Below are 26,213 nucleotides of genomic sequence, written 5' to 3' on the forward strand. Positions count from 1 at the left end.
TGCTGATGAGAAAATCTGTTATTGTTTCAGGAGCAACCTTGTGTTTTCTGTTTGTTTGAGACCTTAGAGTTCCTGGAGCTCAACTGGTAAAGCAAAATATTAGCAATGACAAGGTCATCATGGGTTCAATTCCCAGGAAGCAGCAGATATTGATAAAGCATATAACTTGAATGCACAATAAGTCACTTTAGATAAAAGTATCTGTCAGAGGAAATAAATGTTGTATTGTTGAGATCCATACTTTTGTTACTAGAAAACGAGAGATGTACTATACAGCGGGTCCTCTGGAGGCAGGGGCAAGAAACATTGCCAATGTTGAACATGTCGGACATCCAATGTGGCAGATTGTTGCCTGCAGACTGCTTTTCCCTTGTGTGTATGATATAAAAAATATGAACACATTACAGCTCTCAGTTGCCATAGAAACTATAACTGTCTCAGCAGTAAGTGCTTTAGTTGAGTCTGTATCTTAGATGAAATGGGGCAAAAACACACCTGTGTTTAGAGAGCAAAATTATGACAAAGAACAACTGTAGTTTTCACAAAACGCTCGCTCTTGTAAAATGACTCAGTGCTCAGCTTATTTGGACTAGCTGACTCTACTGAATCACAACCTGTAAGTATGATAAATAATCGAGTGTTCAAAATATGGAACTGTGACAATGTGGGTATTATTTCTGACACGCGCTGTATGCGGTAGACCAATCACAGCAGACTGGGCCGTCTGACCAATCAGAGCAGAGTAGGCTCACGGGAATGAGGGGGGTTTAGAGAGACTGAATCTTTGAACTGCTTCAAACAAATTGTTTGAGAATCGCTGGGGTGATGAAGCGATATTAAATGCATGTTTTGAGAAAACAAAAGCATTGTTTGACCTTGCATGCATGTAAACCTTATGTAGGAGACTTAAAAATGGCATAATAGGGGCATTTTTAACCATTTATAAAAGTGTATTTATAAACTTCTGTAACATATATTATATTATATTATATTATATTATATTATATTATATTATATTTTATTGTTATATAATATAGTATTATATTATGTTATTATAATATATTCAATTTTTAAAATGTTACATTGACATTTAATTTCAGAGAAACTAGTTAATGCTTCTGTGTGGGTTTTCTAACACAACGTCTGAGGGAGTGACATCACATTTGACATCTTTCTTGCTTCTAACCACTGTAATCATCTCTCCATATTTTTCATCCTTTGGAAAGTCATTGAAATGCTATCATGGATTTTTTTTCTTTAGGTATTGCAAATGAAAAAAAAAAAAAAAAAAGTTTGTGGTAGTGTCCGTTGACCAGACGTTTACCCAACTATGATGACTTCTGCTTCTGATAACCTCACAATTGTAAAAAGGGTCCATTATGTTGTTATGTTATATTATATTATATTAGATTAGATTAGATTACATTACATTAGATTAGATTAGATGATTAGATTAGATTATTAACATTTGAAACAAAAGGGCCCTACAAAGTTTTTCTTTTTTTTCCCCCCAGAAATTCTTGTGTGTTTTAATTTTTCTGATAATCAAATGATGGCATTATTATTTTTTTTTTAATCAAATGAAATGTAAACCTTTTTATTTATTTATTTATTTTTGCCAAACAAACAGAGGTTTACTGTTAAAATTAATACATGGAAGAAAAATTGAGTGAATATTCAGTTTTTTCTATAATTAAGTGGTTAATCTTGTAATAATATTTATTTTTATTTTTATTATTTAATTGTTTTATTTAAATTTGGTAGAAATCGGAATATATAAAGACCTACATTTTACTGTACAAAAGTAATACAAGACTTATTTATTTCTGTTTTGGGGGGGGGCGTGGCGCCCCCCTAATATAATGGTAGGGGAAACACAGGAGAGTTACCACAAAGTTTGTAAAGTTATTATATGTCAGTAGGAGAAATCATCAAGAGATTTTTTGTTTTTAATTAATTTTGGCACTTTTATTTTAGCAAAGCAAAAATCAGCCTCTATCTGCCATGAATAAAAAATAAAAAAGGTAACTGCAACTTTTCTCTCACAATGCTGATTTTTTTTTTTGCTCAGAATTGCATGATACAAACTCGCAATTCTGAGAACATATCAGTCTTTTTTCCCTGAAAACTAGACTTTATAACTCACAATTGTGAGTTTATATCTCACAATTCTGAGAAAAAAGTCAGAATTGCAATATACGAACTCACAATTGAAAAAAGTCAGAATTGTGAGTTTTTATCTTGCAATTCTAACTTTATTTCTTATAATTAATTATATCATGCTATTCTGAGAAAAAAAGTCAGAATTGAGACTTTATATCTCACAATTCTGACTTATAACACACAATTGCGAGAAAAAATCTCGCAAAAGTAAAAAATAGCAATTACCTTTTTTTTAATTTTTTATTCAGTGGCAGAAAGAGGCTTCCATAGAGACGGTGTCCACATGACCACTGCAGATTGTTGTGTCAGAGGATGTGTGCTAACCGCTAGTCTTCAACAATCATTTATAATTGTTTATCTGAGCTTGCCTTTGGTTTTAGGCCTAGCTCTTTACGCAGCCGATCCATCTTTTCCAGCTCACTGCTTATGCTCAGCACATCAGCATTCATCATCAAAAATGCAGAAGGAGTTTCAGTGGGAATTCTGTAGTTTTTCTCCATTTCCAGTGAGCAGCCACCAGGAAGAGAGTACTTCACAGTGCTGGTCCTGGTCCAGCTGTCATACATCTGAATCCGGGCCATGTTCAAAAAGTCCTTCATGGTCATACTTTGCGTTTCATTATGGGTTAGAGGGAGTTGGAGACACTTTGAGAGATGCAGCATGATGGAGCATGGGTCACTTAGTTCTGTATATGCAAGAGACATATCCAGTGTTCTCTGAACTTGGCTTTTGGACATGACCTTTTCAGGACACTCGTTGTTTGATGTTTTTCTAAAGTCAGCGCCTGTTTCTGATTTTTCTTCATGTGATGAGTTAAGTATTTTGCTTTTCTTTTCTTCAGAATGTCCAGCTTCCAACTTTTTGGTGTGGTATGATTGAGCGTGATTAAGCTCTTGTTCTTCTGCCAGGATCAGTCCCCACTGGCCGTTATGTTGATTCAACCAAGTCTGTGTAGAAGCCAGTTGGAAGCTGTCAGTATCGTAGTAGTACTCTACGTCTAAGGTTTCCCCCACACAGCGGGCGCCCATTTCCTTGAGGCGATGCTCTGTCTGCTCTCCCAGCTCATACTCCATCTTCACTGGAACCCGCATGATGTCTTCAAACACTTTGGGACTTTCATCCGCTCTCATTGTATTTGGAAACATCTGTTTGAATTTAGAATTTGAGTTTTAGCAGAATCTGAACTTTGTAATTGTGTTTGTCAGACTGGTTTGCAATGTGATGGTGTATGAGAAAAAACAGCAGTCAAATTCAATTACCTAGAGAAATAATTACAGAGAAATAGAGCATATGAATTATATTTCTAAGTTGAACTAATTTGAAACAGTTTAGCTTTTGACCAGTAACTCAGAAAAACAGACATCACTGTATTCCAGATGATTCTTTGTTCTAGTGATTTTAGTGTTAACCTTGATTCTGATTGGTTACATGTGACAGTAAGTGATGAAAAATAATATATTTGTCCATGGAAACTGACTGATGATACTGCGAATGGACTTTTTTGTTAGGAGAAGCTTTAAGTTAAAGGAGAAGTCCACTTCCAAAACAAAAATTTACAGATGATGTACTCACCCCCTTGTCATCCAAGATGTTCCTGTCTTTCTTTCTTCAGTCGTAAAGAAATTATGTTTTTTGAGGAAAACATTTTAGGATTTTGCTTCATATAATGGACTGATATGGTGCCCCAATTTTGAACTTCCAAAATGCAGTTTAAATGCAGCTTCAAACAATCCCAAATGTGGTTGTAAACGAGTCCAGCCGAGGAAGAAGGGTCTTCTAAAACAGCGATATAGGACGATTTTAAAGTTGAGGGAAAACATGAGACGGGAGTTTTTCGACATAACTGTCATAAACTGGGAAAAAACAGTCCAGGCACGATAAGACAAGACGAGCGTTTGAGATTAAAAAGTATATAAATTCTATTATTTTTATGAAAATAACCAATCATTTTGTTAGATGAGACCCTTCTTTCTCGGCTGGGATCGTTTACAGCCGCATTTGGGATCGTTTGAAACCACATTTAAACTGCATTTTGGAAGTTCAAAATCGGGGCACCATAGCAGTCCATTATATGGAGAAAAATGCTGAAATGTTTTCTTTAAAAAAAAAACATAATTTCTTTATGACTGAAGAAAGAAAGACTTGAACATCTTGGATGACAAGGGGGTGAGTAAATTAAATGTGAATCTTTGTTTTGGAAGTGGACTTCTCCTTTTAATCTAATGTAATTGGAATAGTACAATTTCAATTTTTTTGAACAGTAGGATTTTTAATGTTTTTTAAAGAATTCTCTTCTGCTCACCAAGCCTGCATTTATTTGATCCAAAATACAGCAAAAGCAGTAAAATTGTGAAATATTTTTGCTATTTAAATGAACTGCTTTCTGTTTGAAAATATTTAAAAATGTAATTTATTCCTATGATCAAACTTAAATTTTCAGTATCATTACTCCATTACTCTTCAGTGTCACATAATCCTTCAGAAATCATTCTAATATGCGGATTTTCTGTTCAAGTAACATTTATTATTGTTTATTATTATTATTATTATCAGTATTGATAAACAGTTGAGTACGTTTTTCAGGACTCTTTAATGAACAGAAGATCAGCATTTATCTGAAATAAAAAGCTTTTTTTGCTAACATTATACACTATACCATTCAAAAGCTTGGGTGAGAATTTATAGAAATTAATACTTTTTAGGACTTTAAATTGATCAAAAGTGATGTTAAAAACATTTATAATGTTACAGAGTATTTCTATTTTAGATAAATGCTGCTCTTCTGAACTTTATATTCATCAAAGAAACCTGAAAAGAAAGCTGCTTTCAACATAATAATAATAATAATAATAATAATAAAAGTTTTTGAGAGGGAATTAGAATATTAGAATGATTTCTGAAGGAAGTGTTACTGGAGTAATGATGCTAAAAATTCAGCTGTTTTTGTACTTCGGATCAAATAAATGCAGGCTTGGTGAGCAGAAGAGACTTCTTTAAAAAAAAGAATAAAAATCTTACAGTTTAAAAACTTTTGACTGGGTATGTATCTTGAAACTTAAGAGTGATACAAGACCCCTCTGTACTTTATGTCAGGGTACAGATCCCTCTGTCAGGGTTTATTTTATCATTATGACTGGCTGAATTATATAATATCCCTTGTGTATCTGTCTGAAGCGACAATTAAGCATTTGTTCAAAACAAATATAGTGTTAAAATCAGTGTTTGTTTTATTAAGCAAGTTACCTTACCTGCAGGGCTGTGTACCACCAAACAATCCAAAATGTTTTGTAGGTTGCAGTTTGGCTTAAGTTTTCTTTTTAGTTGTGTTGTAGTTACAGTCTGTGTCTATGGTTACTGGTACAATGCATTGGATAACAACACCTCTTATTTTTTACGTTCTATTTAGCAAAGAATGCTCAAAACTTGTATTACTGCTAACTGTTATCAGCACTGATAATTGGAGAGATTTCATGAGAGCCAAATCAGTATATTAGAATGATTTCTGAAGGATCATGTGACACTGAAGACTGGAGTAACGGCTGCTGAAAATTCAGCTTTGAGATGCCTGGAATAAATTTCATTTTGTAATATATAACAATATAGAAAACAGCTATTTTAAATTGTAATAATATTTCACAAATTGCAAACAAATGCAGCCTTGGTGAGCATTAAAGTCTTTCATATTAATGTTTCTTTTAGAAACTTGAATACATTTTACCAACCCCAAACTTTTGAACAGTGGTGTAGCTAGTATAAGTCTAATGTAACGGCATTAGGCATTCACAAGCAAGCCATATGGACAAATGCAGCCCTGCCTGTGGACAGCAAACATGAGTGCTAACAGTATTGACAGAATGCTTCACACTCGATTACACTAGTTAAATGCTGCTGCTTTCAGGTAAACAGTGAGTTTATCCACGCCTCTGGCTGGGATATTTAACTTTGAAACACTATCAATCATGAAGCATCAAACCCTCACAATTCTATTTGTCTGTATACATTTAATCATTTTTTTTCTATAGCTAATATATATGTAATTGTGAAACTAACCTTGACGAAAGTTTGTGTTAGTGCTGCACAGCTACACCCTGATGAATGATTTGTATTTTACTCATAAAGTCAGAGTTTATTGAGCTCATAATGATCATATTGTCGTTCTTCCTGTTATCTCTCTTTTTCTTTCAGTATTACTAAAGAACCACCACTTGGGATGGCCTTCACCAACCCTACCATGCAGATATTAGCCATGTGAAAGATCTGGAAAAACAAAATGGGTATGCAAATCTAGACATATTGTTAGTAGTTGTACAAATAAATGTTTGCTAATGTGATCATGTAATGAAATAGCATTTTGAAATTTGATAGGCTATATAAAGTTTCAGAATTCAACTTTAGACAGAGGGTAGACATGACCTTGAAAAAACTATATGATGACTGTTTTTCATGCAAAAACATTGACTAACAGAACTAAGTAGTAAAATTAGGAAAATGTATGATATGACCACTTAGAAGAAATTAAATTAGATAATGTAATATTAAAGCTCATGGTTTATCTCATGTTTGAGCCTCATTACTTATAGTCATGGCCAAAAATATCGGCACCCTTGCAATTCTCTCAAAAAAATGCAATACTTCTGTCAGAAAATTGTTCCAATTGCAAATGTTTTGGAATTTACGTGCTTATTGTTTTTGTTTGCACTGCAACAACACAAAAAAACATTTCACACAGAACTCAAAAATGGAATGGACAAAATTATTGGACGGAAGAGCAAAATTAGTGAAAATTTACTACGAAGGAGTGTTCGGATGGTGGATAAAGAACCCTAAGTAACTGTCAAAAAGGGACGCTATGGTAGGAGACCCAGGAGGACACCACTGCTGACACAAAGGCATAAAACAAGACTGGAGTTTGCCAAAAATTATTGGCACCTTCTCAAAATTGTAAGAAATAATTGCTTTTCAAGCATGTGATGCTCTTGTAATTTGTATTTAGACAAACCTGTGGCAAGTAACAGGTGTGGGCAATATAGTAATCACACTTGCAACCAGTTAAAATGCAGAAAAGTTGACTCAACCTTTGTGTTATGTGTCACACTGAGCATGGAGAAAAAGTGTAAAAGTGTAAAGAGGTGTCTGTGGATTTGACAGAAAAAAATTGTGGACAGTGTCAAGGCTACAAGTCCATCTCCAGAGATCTAAATGCTCCTGTGTCCACTGTGCACAATATCATCAAAAGGTTTACAGCCCATGGCACTGTAGCTAAAATAATAAAGCTGCGTCTCCACCGGAGGTCATGGGTCTTCCAACAGGACAGTGACCCAAAACACACTTCAAAAGCAATCAGAAATGGTTACAAACAAAGCACCGGAGAGTTCTGAAATGGCCAACAATGAGTCCAGATATGAATACCATAGAAACATGTGGAAACGGCAGTTGGGAGAAGGCGTCTTTCAAATCTGAATGACCTGGAGCAGTTTGCAAAAGAAGAGTGGTCCAAAATTCTAGTAGAGAGGTGTAAAAAACTCATTCATGGTTACAGGAAGCGACTGATTTCAGTTATTTTTTCCAAAGGGGGTGCTACCAAATATTAAATTAAGGGTGCCAATAATCTTGTCTAGTGCATTTTTTGGGTTCTGTGTGTGGTTTTGTATCAGATTTGACTTTTCTTCTGTGTTGTGTTTTTTTTTTTTTTTTTTTTTAAATGCAAAAAAAAAAAAAAAAACATGTGAGTGCCAAAACATTTGCAACTGCAACAGTTTTCTGAGAGAAGGGTTGCATCTTCTGACAGAATTGCAAGGGTGCCGATATTTATGGCCATGACAGTTCATGTACAATATCAAATAGCACTTAATGGAAACTGCTCTGCGTAACACGGTAACTTTTTCCCTTCCTGTCTGTCTGTCACACACTTTTTCTTGATATCTCAGTGCTGAAACTGCTCTTTTATATCTTGAGCTAAATATGCTGAGATCATCTATTCTAGTTTATTGCTTTACATAGTTTTTTCTAGTAATGAGCACATAGGGTGGCACAGTGTTATTTTATTATCGTTGAGATACTATTATAGTTTTTACGAGTATTTTGAATTAGGTTTTATTTGTATATTATAATTTTAAAGTTTTAGTAATTTTGTGTATTGTCATTTTATTAGTTTTTTTTAATAAGTCTGTGAAGTTTTTTTTCAATAAAGATTTATTTTAAACAATAATTGTTTTTTTTGTTTATTTATTTATTTATTTATTTATTTATTTTTTAAATAGTTAAGTTTTGTAACTATAATAACCCTGGGGTGGGGATTTTTTTTTTTTTTTGTTTTGTTTTGCAAAAAAGCTACAAATAGTAAACCTTTAGAACAATGAAAATGTAATGGAGTTCATTTCAGAATGCTACATTTCAGTGCTTTAAGGACATATTTTTCTAACATTGTACAGTAAACAGTATTTGAAAATGTTGGGTGGCCATTTACTATCAAACTGAAAATCTAAATCCTGAAGTGCAGTCACTGTTTTTTAAGGTAATAATCTGCAGATATTTTTTCTATTGCCTGTGCACTTCAATACTGGACTGAATTAGGCCAGACAGAAATATTTCATTAAACAGTACGTAGTAGAGCAGCTCTGCAGGGTCTTTTCATGATATGGCTATGATATGGATATGGCTCATTTGAACAAGAAATGGCTGTCTGGCAGAATGTAGGGCAAACCCAGGAGTCATGTTGAGGGGAGAGACGCTGCATTTATAGTGAAGACCTCCCTCTACTGGCTATATTATGCATTGATCCTTAGAACAAGCAGATCCCAAATACAAGAGCACAGTGTGTTAAACAACAATGACCATAAAAATACTGTATTTTAAGTCATAATTTTTATTTAATAGAAAACAAAATCTGTTTTCTAAGTTGCCAAATACATCTATTTAGGCATGAAATAAGGTATAATGTGTGTGCTTGTGTGTTCCAGGGATGGCTGAGAGGTCGTGTGTGGCGGTGAGCAGCTGAGGTCGGCTGTGATCTGGGTCTTCTCTTCTGACTGAGAGCATGTACAGGAGGAATGGACTCCCTGCCAGCGTCAGCATCACCTCCCGCCACACACAGGTATGCCATACACATTCTGTTTGTTTACTAAAGAGTTCAACTATGACCATTATACCTGACAACCAATTTTATGCATAGCTGTGCCATGGATTTATGTATTTTCAAAAAGATTGGTAAATAAAGATAATCAGTTAAAGCATCAGCACTGAACATTAAACTGCATAATGGATTATACAGTGTCTTGCAAAAGTATTCATACCGCTTAATTTTTCTACATTTGATTATGTTGCTACCTTATGTTAAACTCCTTTTAATTACTTTTTTTTACCCACATCATACTACACTCCATACATCATAATGGCAAAGCAAAAAGCTGTTTTTTAACATCTTTGCTAATGTATTAAAAATAAAAAACTTAAATGATTCCATTGCGTTAGTATTCATAGTAGATTGAAAGCTCAGTGCACCAAAATTTTGAGGTAGCCTTAATGAAAACCCTGTCCAGAGCATTCAGAACCTCAGACTAAGTAGAAGGTTCACCTTCCAACAGGACAATAGCCCCTTTCACACAGCAGTCACAGTAATTTGCCGGAAAATTGCCAGTACGACTTTACAGGTAAATACAGAAATATGCTGTTCACACAGGCAATGGCGTTCTGGCTTTTTGACGGTAAGAGACCATTCACACAACAGCAGCAACATGCCGGTAAATTCCGTGATGTCAGCAGAAACGCTATAGTTTCACTATCTGTCCAATTTGATGACAAAGTATAGTGACCGGAATAAGAGGATGATCAAACAGAACGCGTTTTTTGCTCTTATAGTCCCGAGACGCGCATTATAGTATCCAACTGCAGAGCCACAGGGCGGATCAATGAGAAAGAAGGCTGGGTCTCACTTGAACTTGAGCGCAACACTTGAAGCAGCTGCGAGACAAGAGGAAGTGGTCAAAGATGTCCATCAAGCGCATATTTACATAGAAAAACTAATTTAAACAAGCAGCAAAGCTCCATAAGAACGTTATGATTGGCCAGTTTGGACCAAAGCAGACTTTATTCGTCAGCGCGTTTTATTCTTCATTCCGCGTTCACACACAGCAGTATTCCGGCAATTTACTGGTAATGTTACAACTACCCTTACTGGTAAATTGCCGGAACGAATTTACCGGTATTTTTGAAAAGGTCCTATTCACGCATGATCTCGTAACGGTAATTTACCGGTAATTTACCAGTAAAGACTGTATGTGTGAAAGGGGCTAATGACCCTAACCACACAGACAGAGTGACTCATACACAACTCTGTGAATGTCCTTGAGTGACCCAGCCACAGCCTGGGCTTGAACCCAATCAGATATTTCTGGAGAAACCTGAAAATGTGCATCTACCTCCATCCAGTCTGACAGAGCTTGAAAGGGGACGAGGTGAGGAGAAGAATGGCAGATAATCACCAAATGCAGATGTGCAAAGCTTGTCACATCATACCCAAAATGATTTGAGGCTGTAAAGGTGCTTCAACTAAGTACTGAGTTAAGGGTATGAATAAGAAATTTACTAAGATGTGACAATTCTGTTTTTGTTTTGTCATTATGGTGTATGGATGGAGTGTAGATTGATGTGGAGAAAAAAAAAAGTAATTTAAAGCAGTTTAGTATAAGGCTGCAACATAAAACATAAAAAAAAAATGCAGGGGTATGAATACTTTTGCAAGGCACTGTAAATGAGAGATTTAGTCCAGATGATTATCATAGCCTCAGTGGTGCGTGTGATTGCTCAGACACTGATTGGGGTCACTGTTGAGTCTGAACTGAATGTTGTGTACAGCATCCAAGTTAGATCACATGATATTGGCTTGCTGAGGGGAATCAGATCAAAGCAGAGAAATAACAGCTTGTTGGCCCATCAGTGCTGATCAGTTCAAACAAATACTGGCAGGATGCTGCTCCAGTGGCACGGTGTTATGTCATTAACACACCGTGTGAACTCAAACTCGGGGATAGTTCAGAAAATGTGACGCATTGTGTTTTCAGTTATAGGTTCATAAAGTCTATTTTTTTTTACCATTTTTTTGTGTTGCCCGATTGTATTTTTTTCAGCATAGATTCTGTTTATTTTTGTAAAGCAAACTGAGACAGTTTCGTAAGAAGGGTTGGGACGGAGGATATACTAAAAGATCTTTCAGCACTGTTTTCATATCGTTGTAGTGCAAATGAAACTAACAGTTAGGAATTTAATTGCAGCAGTGATGCATATTGCCTCAATTTTCTTAGAGGCCATTTAGTTTATTTGGAAATAATGTGTGAGTTTATGGTTGGCTTAGTCTTATAGGCCTTGTATTGAACAATAACCTTCAGCTGACGTATTTTAAATAAATAGTATTTTAAATACCCAGAAATGAAAATGGAAACCTCCTGTCGTTTCAAACCTGTATAAAATAAGATATTCTGAAGAATTTTGAAGAGCCAAACAGTTGTTGGTCTCCATTGACTTTCTTAGTAAGGGAAGAAACACTATGGAAGTCAATGGGGACCATCATCTGTTTGATTACCAGCGATCTTCAAAAGATCTTCATTTAGGGTCAACATAAGAAAGAAACTCACAGGTTTGGAACGACATGAGGGTGAGAAAATTATGACAAATTTGTAAATTCTGGGTGAACTATCACTGTAACACTCATCAGTGTTGGCTAGCTAGAAAACATCACATTGTGGTTGCAAATATTTAGTTTTTAAACAATGTTCATGTTTGTAAAGCTTTAGAACACATATCGAAGAGTAATAAATGTAAGATGCAGAATAGAAATAGGCCAAAGAAATATGAGATCATGAATATTTATTTATTTATTTTTTTCTACAAGTTTTTTACCAAGTTTTTGAAATATTGCAATTTAAATATAACAGCTTACAATTTAAAATAACTTTTCCATTTTAAAATGTAGTTCATCTGTGTTGGAAAATCTGAATTTTCAGCATCATTACTCCAATCCTTAGTCTCACATGATCCTTCAGAAGTCAATATGTGACCCTGGACCACAAAACCAGCCATAAGGGTCAATTTTTTGGAAATTGAGATTTATACATCATATAAAAGCTGAATGAATAAGCTTCCCATTGATGTATGGTTTGTTAGGATAGGACAATATTGGATACAGAGATACAACTATTTGAAAATCTGGAATTTGAGGGTGCAAAAAAATCTAAATTTGAGCAAATCGCCTTTAAAGTTGTCTAAATGAAGTTCATATGCATATTACTAATTTTCTATTTGGCATAGAAAAAAAAACGATCACTTTGACCCATACAATGTATTTTTGGCCATTGCTCCAAATATACCCGTGCTACCCTGGTTTTGTGTTCCAGGGTAACATATGCCGATTCGCTACCCAGGAAGCATTTATTATTATTTTCAATGTTGATGAATAAAAAAACAGCATTTCTTTAAAATGGAAATCTTTAGTAACATAATAAAAGTCTTTACAGTCACTTTTGATCAATCTAATGCACCCCCCGAAAAAAAATAAAAGATAGCAATCTTATCTTACTGACTTCAAACTTTTGAACGGTAGTGCGCTCACTGAATAGTAATAACCTGAAATGAGGCCACATGAACGAATCTTTCAGCAATTAAGGGTGCACACAGAGCAGATAAGACACTGAGAAGATAAGACTGAGATTTTACATCAGTACGGATATTACACTGGATGGAATAGGGGAACTTCAAAGGAGATCTGTCAGGATAATTTGCTGAGGAGAAACCGTTCTTTTCATTGTGACTGTATCTTTCCCTCTCTGGCCTTTGTTATGTGGTCTATTTTTGTCTGGCTTTAATTACAATATGGGCTGGATTGGCACATTGCCTGTTAATAAAGTGATGTGGTTGCATTCTGATCCATTTTTACCATCTGTGCTGAATAATCAAATGGAATGAAGTAATTCAAACGGACAATGGTAATTAAACTGATTAAATACCCAAAGGAAGAGTGGCCATATGGACTTTATAGGTGTATGAAATATCCCTGATATTATGTTTAGTTTTTCTATCTCTTTCAAGCCTAATTGTTTTCCTCATGTGTCTGCAGGACAGCAGTAGTTCAGAGTCCCTGGATGGACGGAGTTTGGACTCTGCCAAGAGCTTTGACGCGGTGGTGTTTGACATGCTCAAAGTGACACCCGAGGAGTTTGCTGTAAGTTTATAAATGTCAAAAAGTGACAACGCATCCATTTTTTAACTATGAAATATGTTGATGTAGGTGCAAATTGCTGCAGTTGTGGAAATGACCACTAATGGTGCTAAAAGCCCTATGAATTTTATTCCCATTGACATAAAATAAATATTTGGGGGGTGTTTTTCCATTACTAGAAACCTAAACTCCACTCTCATCCTCACACAAAGCTTGTGTCTCTTCTAAAGTTGCTTTTTGGTTTTAAAATCAAATTCAAAATCCAGATTGGCGATGGTTTGAGGTTAGAGTTGTGTTACTTTTGTTTGCTTTTCAGCATAAGTTGATGATAGAACATTAATATTTTAACCTTAGTAAAGCCTCCTCTGTAATGGAAAAAATAAAATGCATTTTTAGTGAAGGTTTGGCATGGAAACTGTAGTGATTTGAAACTAGGGCAACATATTTCAGTTTTTTCTGAAACATATGCATCAGTGTAAGTAAAGTAAACTGTTCTGAGACCTTGGCAGCACTTATTATCAGCTCATTGCTCGTGCTGATTCCATGTCAATTCCATCTCTGACTTAAAGTGCACAATGGCCTACTTAGGAAATTTCATCTTTCCATCTCATAAATGTAATATGTGAGCTCAAGGGAAGCATTTAATTACCCATTCATTAGATATGGCTCTTTTTTTATAATTATAGAAACCCGCTATGTTCTAATAAAGGTGCATTAAGTAACTTTTTCCACTGTAAAAACGTTTCCCGCCAAGAAATCAGAAGTACTTTTGAAACGTATGTAAAACTGAACACTCACAAAAACATAAAGATTGCATGTAAAGCAATGATTACTGCCCTATTTAAATCTGTTAATGTAATCGTTCAGCCAAAAATAGTCAATTTTTACTTTTTCCCATACAGTGAAAGCAAATGGTGACCATAAATTACAGCATTTTCCATCTGCTTCCATTGTATGGAAAAGAGCAGATTGAACATTCTACTAAACATCTCCTTTTGTGTTCTGTGCAATAAAGTAAGCCCTATACGTTTGGAATGACATGAGCTTATTAAATGATGACAGGATCTTATTTCTGAGTGAACTATCTTTTAATTATAGCTTTTATTTTGCAGAGTCAGATCACTTTGATGGATGCTCCTGTATTCAAAGCGATACAGCCTGAGGTGAGACCAATACCCATGGCAACGAAATACACATCTTCTGTGTTTATCAAGCCACACAGAACGCCACAGCTGTGAACTGATCTCATGTGCTCTCATATTAGTGTGATGTGGCACTATAGCGGTGCATTAATGACACACATACACACACGCACACAGACCGCGGTACCCACAGCATCTAGTTCCACATTCTTCCATTACTTTAACTCCTCTGCTCTGAGTTGCACAGCCCTCTGTACTTTCCTTAATTAACATTTTATGTGAAGACAATGGAAAGGCGCTCCTAACAGATATGATAGATTTGGACCAGGATCAGTGAGAAGTGCTGCGTTTTTTCCACAGATAATGAAAACATGTCTGCAAAGACATTTTGCAGTTTACTGCAGGTTTTGTGTAGATGGTTTTCAGTGTGATTAAATTTTCATTGGCGTTTACATTTGGGCATTTAACATGGTGGCTGTTATCCAGATCTTACATAAGTATTTAGTTTTCGTATATTATCTTGCCATGATCAAAAGATGGTTGGTTGGCAGGTTTGGGAAACTATAAAGCGAAGAGAGAGGCACTGTCAATATAATATGAATTTTTTAAACCATCCAGTTTAAAGGGATAGTTCACCCAAAAATGAAAATTCTGTCATTAATTACTCACCCTCTAGTCGTTCCAAACCCGTAAGATCTTTGTTTATCTTCAGAACACAAATTAAGATATATTTGATGAAATCTAACAGCTTTCTGACCCTGAATAGACAGAAACGTAGTAAGGACGTCATACTCTGTGTGTCATCAGTGGTTCAACCGTATTTTATAAAGCTGCTTGAATACTTTTTGTGCGCAAAGAAAACAAGAATAAATATAGCTGCAAGCAGCAGTTATCAGGGTTCAAGCACTTTAAGGCATTTAAATCAAGCCTGTAATGACCTAAATCAATGATTTAAAAAAAAAAAAGGGGGTTTTGTCACATGTCATTTACCATAGAAATATGATGTTTTTTAATGTTTATGACTATTATAGTACCAGCTGTGGTCCGATCTACGTACAACTTTGAATGCTTGTTTAGAATCGCTCACCAGTTTTCGTGAAGTTTTGAGTTTTCGTTTAGGCTTTATAGGCTCTTGGGTATATTTGGACAGGCCCCTTTTCTAAACGATCCCGTTATAGCTTCCCAAAGGGTGAATTTCAACATTTTTTGATAATTATTGACCTAGAGAGCCCGGAGAATTGTCCTGCAGTGTTGGGACTAGGTCCTAGGACTAGTTTGCAAAAGCAGTTTTTTTTCTTAATCATTTAAATAAACGGGTTGATTGACAACAGTGGTTCTAGAGGCAAAGTTGTTGGGGTTGAGGATGTCGATCTTATGAGACGAATATTGTGCGTATGTGTGAAAAACTATGCAATATACAATTGTTTACGCCCTTGAAAAATGTTATATCGCCCCCAGTGGCTGTTTTCTTTCAAATTTCTCACAGACCTTTAGGGCCTTGAGTCAAACAGGCCCACTGAGTTTCGTTCCAATCGACCTCCGTTAACCTAGTCTAATAGGTGCTCAGATTTCATCGGTTTATGGTGGCCATGTCGTCCCTACAGCCGCTTGCAGCACTTCGGTCCAAGACCTTGATTAATGATTTTCATGTCAACAAGACAAACGGTTGTGTAGTTATGGCCGTTTTTTTTTTTCTTTCTTTTATAGCGACACAAAGTGGCTAAGCTCCGCACCTTTGTTTAATGACCTCAGATTCAGCTCTTATGCTGCATTCACGCCATGCCATAATTCAGAGTTGAAAACACGTGACGTTCTACTCTGAGTTATGTGTTTCTATGGCAACACTATCAACACCAAAGCCTCCATGTGTTCCCGAACTAGTAATTACAACTTGTAAACTCGGAATGTTTTTAGAATTACGACTTAAACCAGTTACAGATGTACCACGTGACCGCCGCCAGGTTCGTTTTGGCGCTACTTAGGCGCTACCTCCGACTCCCACAACATGGAAAGCTATGAGTAAAATGTCACGTGTTGTCATCTTGGAATTACAGTAATTACGATATGGCGTGAAGGCCGCATTACATACGCTTTGTGAGTGTGCCGAAGATATCTCACTCTGTTCAAAAGTTATAGCCATTTTAATAAAGACAGCCCTGCCCCTTTCGAATGTTTTGCCGTCCCTTTGCAGAGGGAGAGTTGAAAGTTCAACTTTTTTTTTGATAACTACTGATATTCACTCTCCAGAGAATCTTCGTGCACTACTTTGGTTCCAATCAGGTGAAACACCTAGGACTAGTTTGCAAAAGTTGTTTTTTCAAAATAAGCAAAATACCCGAAAATTTCGCCAGGGTGACGGACAAATCCGAGGCGTCTGATTTGTCCGCTGTGAACAAAAGGATTTTAACGACATAAGACACTTGAGCCTGCGACGAGCAGTTTACGAGTTATGAGAGATTTTGTACTTTCGATCGTTGTAGCACCCCCATCAGGCCGATTGGAGCAAGCCTTGGTGAGGTTGTAGATGGTGTGAGTATTGCCATCCCTCCCAGTTTTAAGTCTCTACGACTTGCGCTTTGGTCTGCCCGATCAGTTTTACATGGAGATTGCTGATCCTAGGCCACTCTTAACAATTACAGTAGGGTTTCAGTGCTACACCTCATGACTTTATTCAGCAATTTCTTCTCTTCCATTTCAGTCTTCGACGCTTATTCAGTAAAATTCCAGCCTTTCTTATTTGAAGCAGAATATAGAGACGGTGACCTAAGAGAGCTGGAGGTTCTAGTCTGTAAATTATTGGATAAGGTCGTTATTTTTGTTTTCTTTGCACACAAAAATTTTACAGCTGAACCACTATTTTAACCATGTCCTTACTACCATTCTGGCTCTTAAATGTGGTAGTTGCATTGCTGTCTATGCAGGATCAGAAAGTTCTCAGATTTCATTAAAAATATTTGAGTTCCTAAGATAAACGAAGGTCTTAAGGGTTTGGAACGACATGAGGTTGAGTAATTAATGACAAAATTTTCAAATCCCTTTAACTGAAAACTGATTTCATCACATAGTTAAAAACCCATGTATCAAATGAAAACAAACAAATAACATGAAAAATATGACACTTTTGTCTCCCATTTTAGGGTTAATATAAGTGTGGTGAGAAAACCATTTTGGTGTCCCCATTTTGTCATGAAGAAAAATTTGCCAGGCTTCTTCCAGGTCTCTCCAGACATTCTATCCAGTGATGGCGTAATGCTTGAGCAGAGAATTGTTTGGCAGTCTTTTAAGCTATTACTCCTAACCAAGCAACTTTTCTCAGAGCTTCACGTCTGGAATCGTTTGGTTTCATTCATAGCGATCCTGGTTTGAATCTCTGCCCTTTTTCAAAGAGATGAACAAATCGATATTAACATTTAGTAAGAGTGAGTCAGGATCGTTTGAACTTTATCCAGAGTATGAGTGAGCGTGAGTATGTGATGATGTCCGTTGACCTACATCTTTGCGGTCGTTAGTTAACATGACATCACCTCTGTGAGCTCTGTGCAACTAATGAGTCAGTGTGGATGTGAGTTCTCTTTACACTGGAATCATTTCTCACTGAAAGCAGACTTTGGTGTGTTAACAATTTGGATTTCCGAGTTTTAGCACTTTTTTATGAATAAAGCACAAAATGGAGGCTGAAAATTCAGTGAAAGAAGGTGCTTAATCGAAATCAGATTTATTTTATACATTTAATTACCATTTAAAAGTTTATGGTCAGTAAGACATTTCTCGGATGCATGCATTAGATTGATTGAACGGAACAGTAAAGACAATTTAACAGTGTTACAAACAATATATATTGCAAATAAATTCTGTTCTTTTGAACTTTCTATTGAAAAAAAAATTTGTATCACAGTTTGTACAAAAATATTAAGCAGGACAATTGTTTTCAACACCAGTCAGCATATTGGAATGATTTCTGAAGGATGATGTGACACTGATGACTGGAGTAATGATGCTGAAAATTCACAAGTACACCACCAGTCAAATTTTTTTTTAACTTTAAAGAATTCTCTTCTGCTCACCAAGCCTGCATTTATTTGATCCAAAATACAGTAAGCAGTAGTACTGTGAAATATTTTTACCATTTAAAAAACTGCATTCTATTTGAATATATATTTAATTTGTAATTTATTCCTGTGATCAAAGCTACATTTTCAGCATCATTATTTCAGTCTTCAGTGTCTAATATGCTGATTTGCTGAAACATTTTTTATTATTGTTATCAATATTTAAAACAGTTGAGTACATTTTTGTTTCAGGATTCTTTGATGAATAGAAAGATTCAAAGATCAGCATTTATCTGAGGTTAAAAGCTTTTGCAACATTATACACTATACCATTTTAAAGCTTCGGGCTCAGTATTTTTTTAGATGCTTTAAATTGATGATAAAGACATTTATAATGTTGAAAATATTTCTATTTTAGATAAATGCTGTTGTTCTTAACTTTCTATTCACCGAGGAAACCTGAAAAATTCTACTCAGCTGTTTTCAACGTAATAATAATAATGAATATTTTTTGAGCATCAAATCAAAATATTAGAATGATTTTTGAAGGATCAAGTGACGGGAGTAATGATGATAAAAAGAAAATCAGATTTGAAATCACAGAAATTAATTACATTTAGAAATATATTCAAAAGAAAACTGTTATTTTAAATTGTAAAAATATTTCAAAATTTTACTGTTTTTAATTTACTTGATTTGATCTAACTATACATATACTATAAATAATTGACTATACATACACATAACCTAAGACAGACTATACAAGTATTTTACATAAAAACTGTGCATAATAATGTGCAGAAGTGGTATTTAAAGGTTAAGAAGCAAATAGTGCAATATGATTTGTGGTGCACTGACAAGTAAACATTTGTTAAAGGAGAAGTCCACTTCCAGAACAACTGGAACAAATAATTTACTCATCCCTTTGATGTTCCTGTCTTTCTTTCTTCAGTCGTAAAGAAATTATGTTTTTTGAGGAAAACATTTCAGCATTTTTCTTCATATAATAGACTGATATGGTGCCTCGATTTTGAACTTCCAAAATGCAGTTTAAATGCGGCTTCAAACAATCCCAAATGTGGTTGTAAACGATCCCAGCCCAGGAAGAAGGGTCTTATCTAGCGGAACGATCGGTTATTTTCATTTTTTAAAAGAATACAATTTATATACTTTTTAGTGCCAAACGCTCGTCTTGTCTTACTTTGCTTGGACTGTTTTGTTCCGGTTCGTGACAGTTAGGGTATGTTGAAAAAGAATCTCATGTTCTCCCTCAACTTCGAAATCGTCCTATATCGCTGTTTTTACCTTTTTTGTTAAGGGTGTTTGATCTTCTTTGCATGTTCCCTTTGGAAAGACTGGGTCGGTACTTCTGCAGTGATGTAGGATGGTTTTGAAATGATTTTTGAAGTTGAGGGAGAAAATACGATTTGAGTTTTTCGACATACGCTAACTGTCTTGAGTCAGAATACAAAACGATCAAGGTGAGCAAGGCAAGAGGAGCATTTGAGATAAAAAGGTATTTAAATTGTATTTTTTAATCAATATATAACCGATTGTTTCGCTAGATAAGACCCTTCTTCCTCGGCTGGGATCTTTTACAACCACATTTGTGATCGTTTGAAGCTGCATTTAAACTGCATTTTGGAAGTTCAAAATCGGGGCACCATTTATATGAAGAAAAATGCTGAAATGTTTTCTTCAAAAAATATAATTTCTTTACGACTGAAGAAAGAAAGACATTAACATCTTGGATGACAAGGGGGTAAGTACATTATATGTGAATCTTTGTTATGGAAGTGGACTTCTTCTTTAAGTCCTGGTTAGGTCCATGTAACATGGATCCTGGCCAGTGGTAACGCTATACTCCTCTTTTATAAAATGGGGTAAAATTATGCATCAACAGGGTTGAGTATTTAATACTGACTACTGTTATTACTCTTCTCCTTTTATCATCTAAAAACAAAACATCTAAAGGAAAGGATATGCCCTTCAAACTGCAAAAAAGCAATGCACTTAGGCCTTTGTGGAGTTTTTTGACATTCTGAAACATTAATCAAGGTTTGGATTGGGTGTAGGAAACTGCAAAGAAGTGTTTTACCTCTTCCTCCCCCTGGAGTCTCTTTAGTCACGGGTGAAAATGGGTTTTCTCTACAGCTGAGAGTGCTGTCATGTTTATGTGCTTGTACTCAAGGTGTTGCCAGTGGTTTTATTGCTAAAAAAAATGTCAGTTTTGGACTTAATTGGTGTTGAGGGAAATTATCTGATTTGTGGAGCATGAACTTGTTTTATGTCAAGATGAATCTTCCCTCCTCATTCCTTTAAACATATTTGCATCTCAGGCAGCACATAAATTGTTCAGCTGACTGATTTTATATAAAGCAGCAAAACATCTACCATGATGTTCCTTCTCTGAAGAAGCCTAGAGTGTGAAACATATTGAATTAATTTGCTTACAGCAGGAGTTCCCACTGGAAAAGAGCTATTTTTAAAAATGCTGAGTTTGACCTCCTCAGCCACTAATTCAGGACTCCTTCATTACACTCAGTCTTTCCAACCCTGAGATATTTGACAAGAACGTGGGCTTGTTATTGTTGAGCCTTTTGCCTGTAAGTTTCAGTGGCCTGTGGAAATGCTTGTATAAGTACATTTTTGCGTTTGACCACATGAACATACATTCATTCATCAATATTTCAGCTGCGTGCTTCAGCCATTATTACAGATTCTAAAAGGAGATGTTCATGAAGTTGACACGGGCAACTGCGTTAATAGACTTCAGATGTATGTTGGTTCTACAACAACCGCTAAATTGTTAGTGCTGTATGAGTAATGTGAGCAGACAGCGTCTCTTTGCATAAAGTGGTGTGCTGTACAACTGTCTTTGGCTACAAGCATCTTATAGAAATTATCAGAGTCAGAAAGAAAGATGACGTGTGAAAGTTTGTAGTCTTTAAAGCGGCCCTGTCTTGTTGAACCAAATTATATTTGATCTTTTGCGATAAAGATGATTATAAAACGTACTGTTTCTGAAAATAATAGTGATATAATAGTAAAATTAAGCATGGTTGATTAAACCTTTTGGTGTTATTGGCTGTATTTATGGTGTATGAGACTATTGTTCCAAATGATGAAGTTTGTTCCTCATCATTTCAGTCACATTTCAATGAGGACTGTTTAATGATCCTGTTACAGTGTCATGCCAACTTTGCAAAGTGGCTGTTAGTAAAAGATATATCAGTTAAAAAGTATATCGCATGAGTAGTGTAGTTAAAAAAAATCTACCTGCAGGGGAAACTGGACGATGCTAACCAAGCGAACCTTGACCCATTCAGTGCTGCAGCTCATTTCAAAAGAAACACTGAGAAATTTTGATTACAATTTAAAATAGCTGTTTTCTATGGAAGCCCAGTTCCACCAGTAAATAAAAATTAATAAAAGATTATTCTGCCTGTTTTTTCTCAGAATTGCGAGATATAAACTCGCATTTGCAAGTTCTAAAGTCTGAATTGCGAGATATAAACTAAAAATTTTGACTTTATTCCTCAGAATTGTGATATAAACTTACAATTTTTACATTTTTTCTCAAAATTGTGATATGAACTCACAATTGTGAGTTATAAAGTCAAAATTGTGAGATATAAACTCACAATTTTGACTTTTTTCCTCAGAATTATGATATAAACTTACTTTTTTGACTTTTTTCTCCGAATTGTGTGATATTAACTCACAGTTTTGACTTTTTTTCTCAGAATTGTGTGATATAAACTCACAGTTTTGACACTTTTTTTTTCTCAGAATTGTGATATAAACTCGCAAATGCAAGTTATAAAGTCACAATTGTGAGATATAAACAACTTTTTTGACTTCTTTCTCCGAATTGTGTGATATTAACTCTCAGTTTTGGCTTTTTTTCTCAGAATTGTGATATAAACTCGCAAATGCAAGTTATAAAGTCACAATTGTGAGATATAAACTCACGATTTTGACTTTTTTCCTCAGAATTGTGATTATAAACTCACAATTTTGACTTTTTTCCTCAGAATTGTGATTATAAACTCACAATTTTGACTTTTTCTCAGAATAGTGTGATTTTATAAATTCACAATTTTGACTTTTTTTTCTCAGAATTGTGTGATATAAACTATATAAACAATTGTAAGATAAAGTCAGAATTGCGAGTTTATATCTCCCAATTTTCATTTTTTTTATGCAATCCTTACTTTTTTTTTTTCTCAGAATTGTGAGATATAACCTCGCAGTTGCAAGTTATAAATAGGGGTGTGTACAAATAATTGAATATTCTAATTTTCAAATATTAGTTTCAACTTTTATTCAAAAAATAAAAACATTGTTCGAATTTTGCTAAATGTTGCATTGCTGGCTGTAAATGCAGAGAATCCATGATAAATCCCAAGCATGTGAACTAAAAGTCAGTTATAACTAAATGCACTGGGTGGTGCTGTGGATCATGTTGACAAGTTGATTGTATTTGATCACATGATGTACACTTATAACAAGAAAAAATGTAAGAATTGTGAAATAAAATGTCACAATTACCTTTTTTTTACCTAATTTTTTATTCATTGGCAGAAATGGACTTCCATAGTTTTCTATTTGAATTTATGTTAATATGTAGTTTTATTCATGTGATGGCAAAGAAAATTTTCAGCAGCTATTATACTCTAGTCTTCAGTGTCACGTGATCCTTCGGAAATCATTCTAATATGCTGATTTGCTGCTGAAGAAACATTTCTTAATATTATCAATATTAAAAAGCTCTGCTGTTTAATATATCTGTGGAAACCATGATAAATTATTTTCCAGGATATTTTGAAGAATAGAAAGTTCAAAAGAACAGCATTTATTTGATAGAGAAATCTTTTGTAACAATGTAAAAGTCTTCACGGTTACTTTTGATCCATTGAATTTACTTTGCTGCATAAAAGCTTTTATTTCTTTACAAGAAGTAAAATAAAATCTTACTGTCCCCAAATGTTTGAATGGTAGTATCCTCTTACACTATAGTTGTGCTGTGTCCCTGACGAAATGTGTGGCTTAAAGTGATGACTTAGCAAACAGACCTAAAATATTTTGGTAAGGTACTGTACCCAGACTGAGCTGCTTATTCACATGGAAACTCCACTCAGTCCATGTGTAAACTGAAATGCCTTCAAATGTTTCCATCTGCTTTTAGTCTGCACAATACAATAAAAGTGTTAGTATTCATAGCTCTGTGAACCTGAGGAGGCTTAGAACCATATAAAGTCCCCATGCAACGAGATAAAAGCAGCAGATGTGTTGTTTTGTTCTATGCATTCTTTTCTCCCTATTTTACAAAACCTAATATTCCTACAGTTCATTTAGAAATTATTTCTAAATCAAAGGATTAGCTGACTTCCAGAACAAAAATTTATTGATAGTTTACTCACCCCTGTGGACTTCTATGTTTCCCAATGGTTTGAACTTCCAAATTGCAGTTTCATTGCAGCTTCAAAGGGCCCTACACGATCCCAACCAAAGAATAAGGGTCTTATCTAGCGACTCTTTAACCACAAATGCTCGTCTTGCACCAGCTCGACCTTGTGCATTACGTAATGATGTTCGAAAGGTCACGCGTGATGAAGACAGAAGTACCGACTCAGTGTTTACAAAGCAAACATGCAGAGAAAGTGAAACACCCTTTACAAAAAGAGTAAAAAAAACAATGTCGGATGATTTTGAAGTTAGAGGAAAAAATGAGATGCAAATGGAACCGGAGTGCACATATGCAGAACTAACTACGCGTGACCTTTTCAGTGTGATTATGCTATGCGCGAAGTCGCGGAAGCGCATCGCAGAACAAGTGCACGACAAGTGGTTTAAAAAATGGTTGGTTAAAAAGTATATAGTTTAAAAAAAAAAAAATTAATTGTTTTATTAGATAAGACTCTTAGTCCTTAGCTGGGATTGTGTAGAACCCTTTGAAGCTGCATTAAAACTGCGATTTGGACCTTCAACCCATTGATTCCCATTGAAGAACACTATGTGGAGAAATATCTGAAGAAAGAAGAAAGAAATACATGCACATCTTGGATAGTAAATAATCAGGAATTTTTATTGTGAATTGAACTAAACTAAAAAGTCAATACAAGGATGGTATATTTAAACAAAGTCACTATAGGTCAAAAACAAATAAAATATGTAGTGATTTTTTACTAATGAAAATTAGTAAGAAAATTCTCAAAAATGATCATGTTTCAAAAAAAATCATCACAAAAAAATTAAACAGCACAACAATATGTAACTTTTTTTTTAAAAGTGATAATAATAGGAAAAGTTTCCTACGCATCAAATCTTCATATTTCTGAAGGATCATGTGACTCTGAAGACTGGAGTAATGATGCTGAAAATGAAATTTTAAAAATGATAAAAATACATGCAACACTTTTTTTTTGCCCCCATTTTTCATGAGCTGAACTGTAAGACCTCTAAGAACTCTGAAAGATCTAAGACTTTTTTTTATGTACACAAAAGGCCCATTTCTCTCAAATATTGTTCACAAATCTGTCTAAATCTGTGTTAGCTGACTTGAGTGGGCAAATGCTCACATTCGATTGCGTCTGGCACTTTGGAGAGGTGTTCTCTTCACGGATGAATCCCGGTTTTCACTGTACAGGGCAGATTGCAGACAGCATGTATGGCGTTGTGTGGGTGAGCGGTTTGCTGATGTCAACGTTGTGGATTGAGTGGCCCATTAAAACATTCCAGTTCTTGCGTGGCCAGCATCGGCAAAGGAGAACTGCTCACTAACACAGATTTAGACAGATTTGTGAACAATATTTGAGAGAAATGGGCCTTTTGTGTACATAGAAAAAGTCTTAGATCTTCATATTCAAATAAATAAAAAACTGTTATTTTAAATACTGTTTTACAATATTACTGTTTTAATGTATTTTTGATACATAAAAAAAAAAACTTACTGATGCTAAACTTTTGAATGGTGGTGTAGACAAAATTCACACATAAGACTTAAATATTACACTTAAAAAAACTGGAAGAAAGGTTGATTTGACTATTTTGTTGTTTAGGAGCTGGCGAGCTGTGGATGGAACAAGAAGGAGAAGCATAGCCTTTCACCCAACGTTGTGGCCTTCACGCGGAGATTTAACCAGGTAAGCAATGTTCCGCAAGTGAATGTAGCCAGATCATTTATTAAAAGCTGTATGCTGCTCCGGTGTTTATTCCACGTTTGCTAAACTTAAAAACTTGTCTTAAACGAACAGCTGGCGCCATGAGCATCTTGCAACGTGTAATTCTGGTATATGGGCACACAGAAATGTTCTATTGTAGTTTTGTTTTTATTTTACATTATTAACATTGAATTAACATTATTATTAACATTTTACTTACAGTTTCCTAATGTATTGGTATTTTCAATAAGATTCAAGTTTTGTTTCATTATATACTGTAGCAGTTTAAGAGACAGTTTTATAACAGATATAGCATGTGTTTTTTTTTTTTATTTTATTCATTTATCACCCCTTTTCAGGGTTCAAGACCTAGGTCCATTAGCACCACCAGAAATAACTCATATAATAGAGGTCAATGCTAATGCACTGCTGATTTGACATGGAATGTGTTCAGATAGGTCAGCTAGAAACCTCACTATATAGC

General features: G+C 35.1%; 2 protein-coding genes across 3 annotated transcripts in view; one reads left to right on the forward strand and one right to left on the reverse strand.

Annotated features, from left to right (window-relative positions):
- The window catches only part of ralgps1 (Ral GEF with PH domain and SH3 binding motif 1), a 147,933-nt gene that overhangs the window by 4,962 nt on the left and 116,758 nt on the right, over nucleotides 1-26,213 (forward strand). Inside the window, exons 2-6 of the mRNA XM_051117997.1 lie at nucleotides 6,349-6,437; nucleotides 9,123-9,256; nucleotides 13,271-13,375; nucleotides 14,485-14,535; nucleotides 25,628-25,711. Of these exons, the coding sequence (XP_050973954.1) occupies nucleotides 9,200-9,256; nucleotides 13,271-13,375; nucleotides 14,485-14,535; nucleotides 25,628-25,711 (297 nt within the window). The 5' untranslated portion in view covers nucleotides 6,349-6,437; nucleotides 9,123-9,199. The remainder of the gene's footprint in view (nucleotides 1-6,348; nucleotides 6,438-9,122; nucleotides 9,257-13,270; nucleotides 13,376-14,484; nucleotides 14,536-25,627; nucleotides 25,712-26,213) is intronic.
- si:dkey-191c17.2 (uncharacterized protein LOC100005628 homolog) lies at nucleotides 1,999-24,098 on the reverse strand. 2 transcript variants are annotated; one of them, XM_051118007.1, is made up of 2 exons: nucleotides 23,990-24,098; nucleotides 1,999-3,308 (listed from the first exon to the last, which is right to left on the reverse strand). In XM_051118007.1, exon 2 carries the CDS (start codon nucleotides 3,306-3,308, stop codon nucleotides 2,508-2,510), a length of 801 nt encoding a protein of 266 aa, XP_050973964.1. In that variant the 5' UTR covers nucleotides 23,990-24,098; the 3' UTR covers nucleotides 1,999-2,507. The 2 variants fall into 2 exon arrangements, with proteins under 2 accessions (XP_050973964.1, XP_050973963.1); XM_051118006.1 differs by lacking the exon at nucleotides 23,990-24,098 and adding an exon at nucleotides 5,412-5,478.

This window comes from Labeo rohita, chromosome 8 (assembly GCF_022985175.1).
Source record: "Labeo rohita strain BAU-BD-2019 chromosome 8, IGBB_LRoh.1.0, whole genome shotgun sequence".
NCBI classification, from domain to species: Eukaryota; Metazoa; Chordata; class Actinopteri; order Cypriniformes; family Cyprinidae; genus Labeo; species Labeo rohita.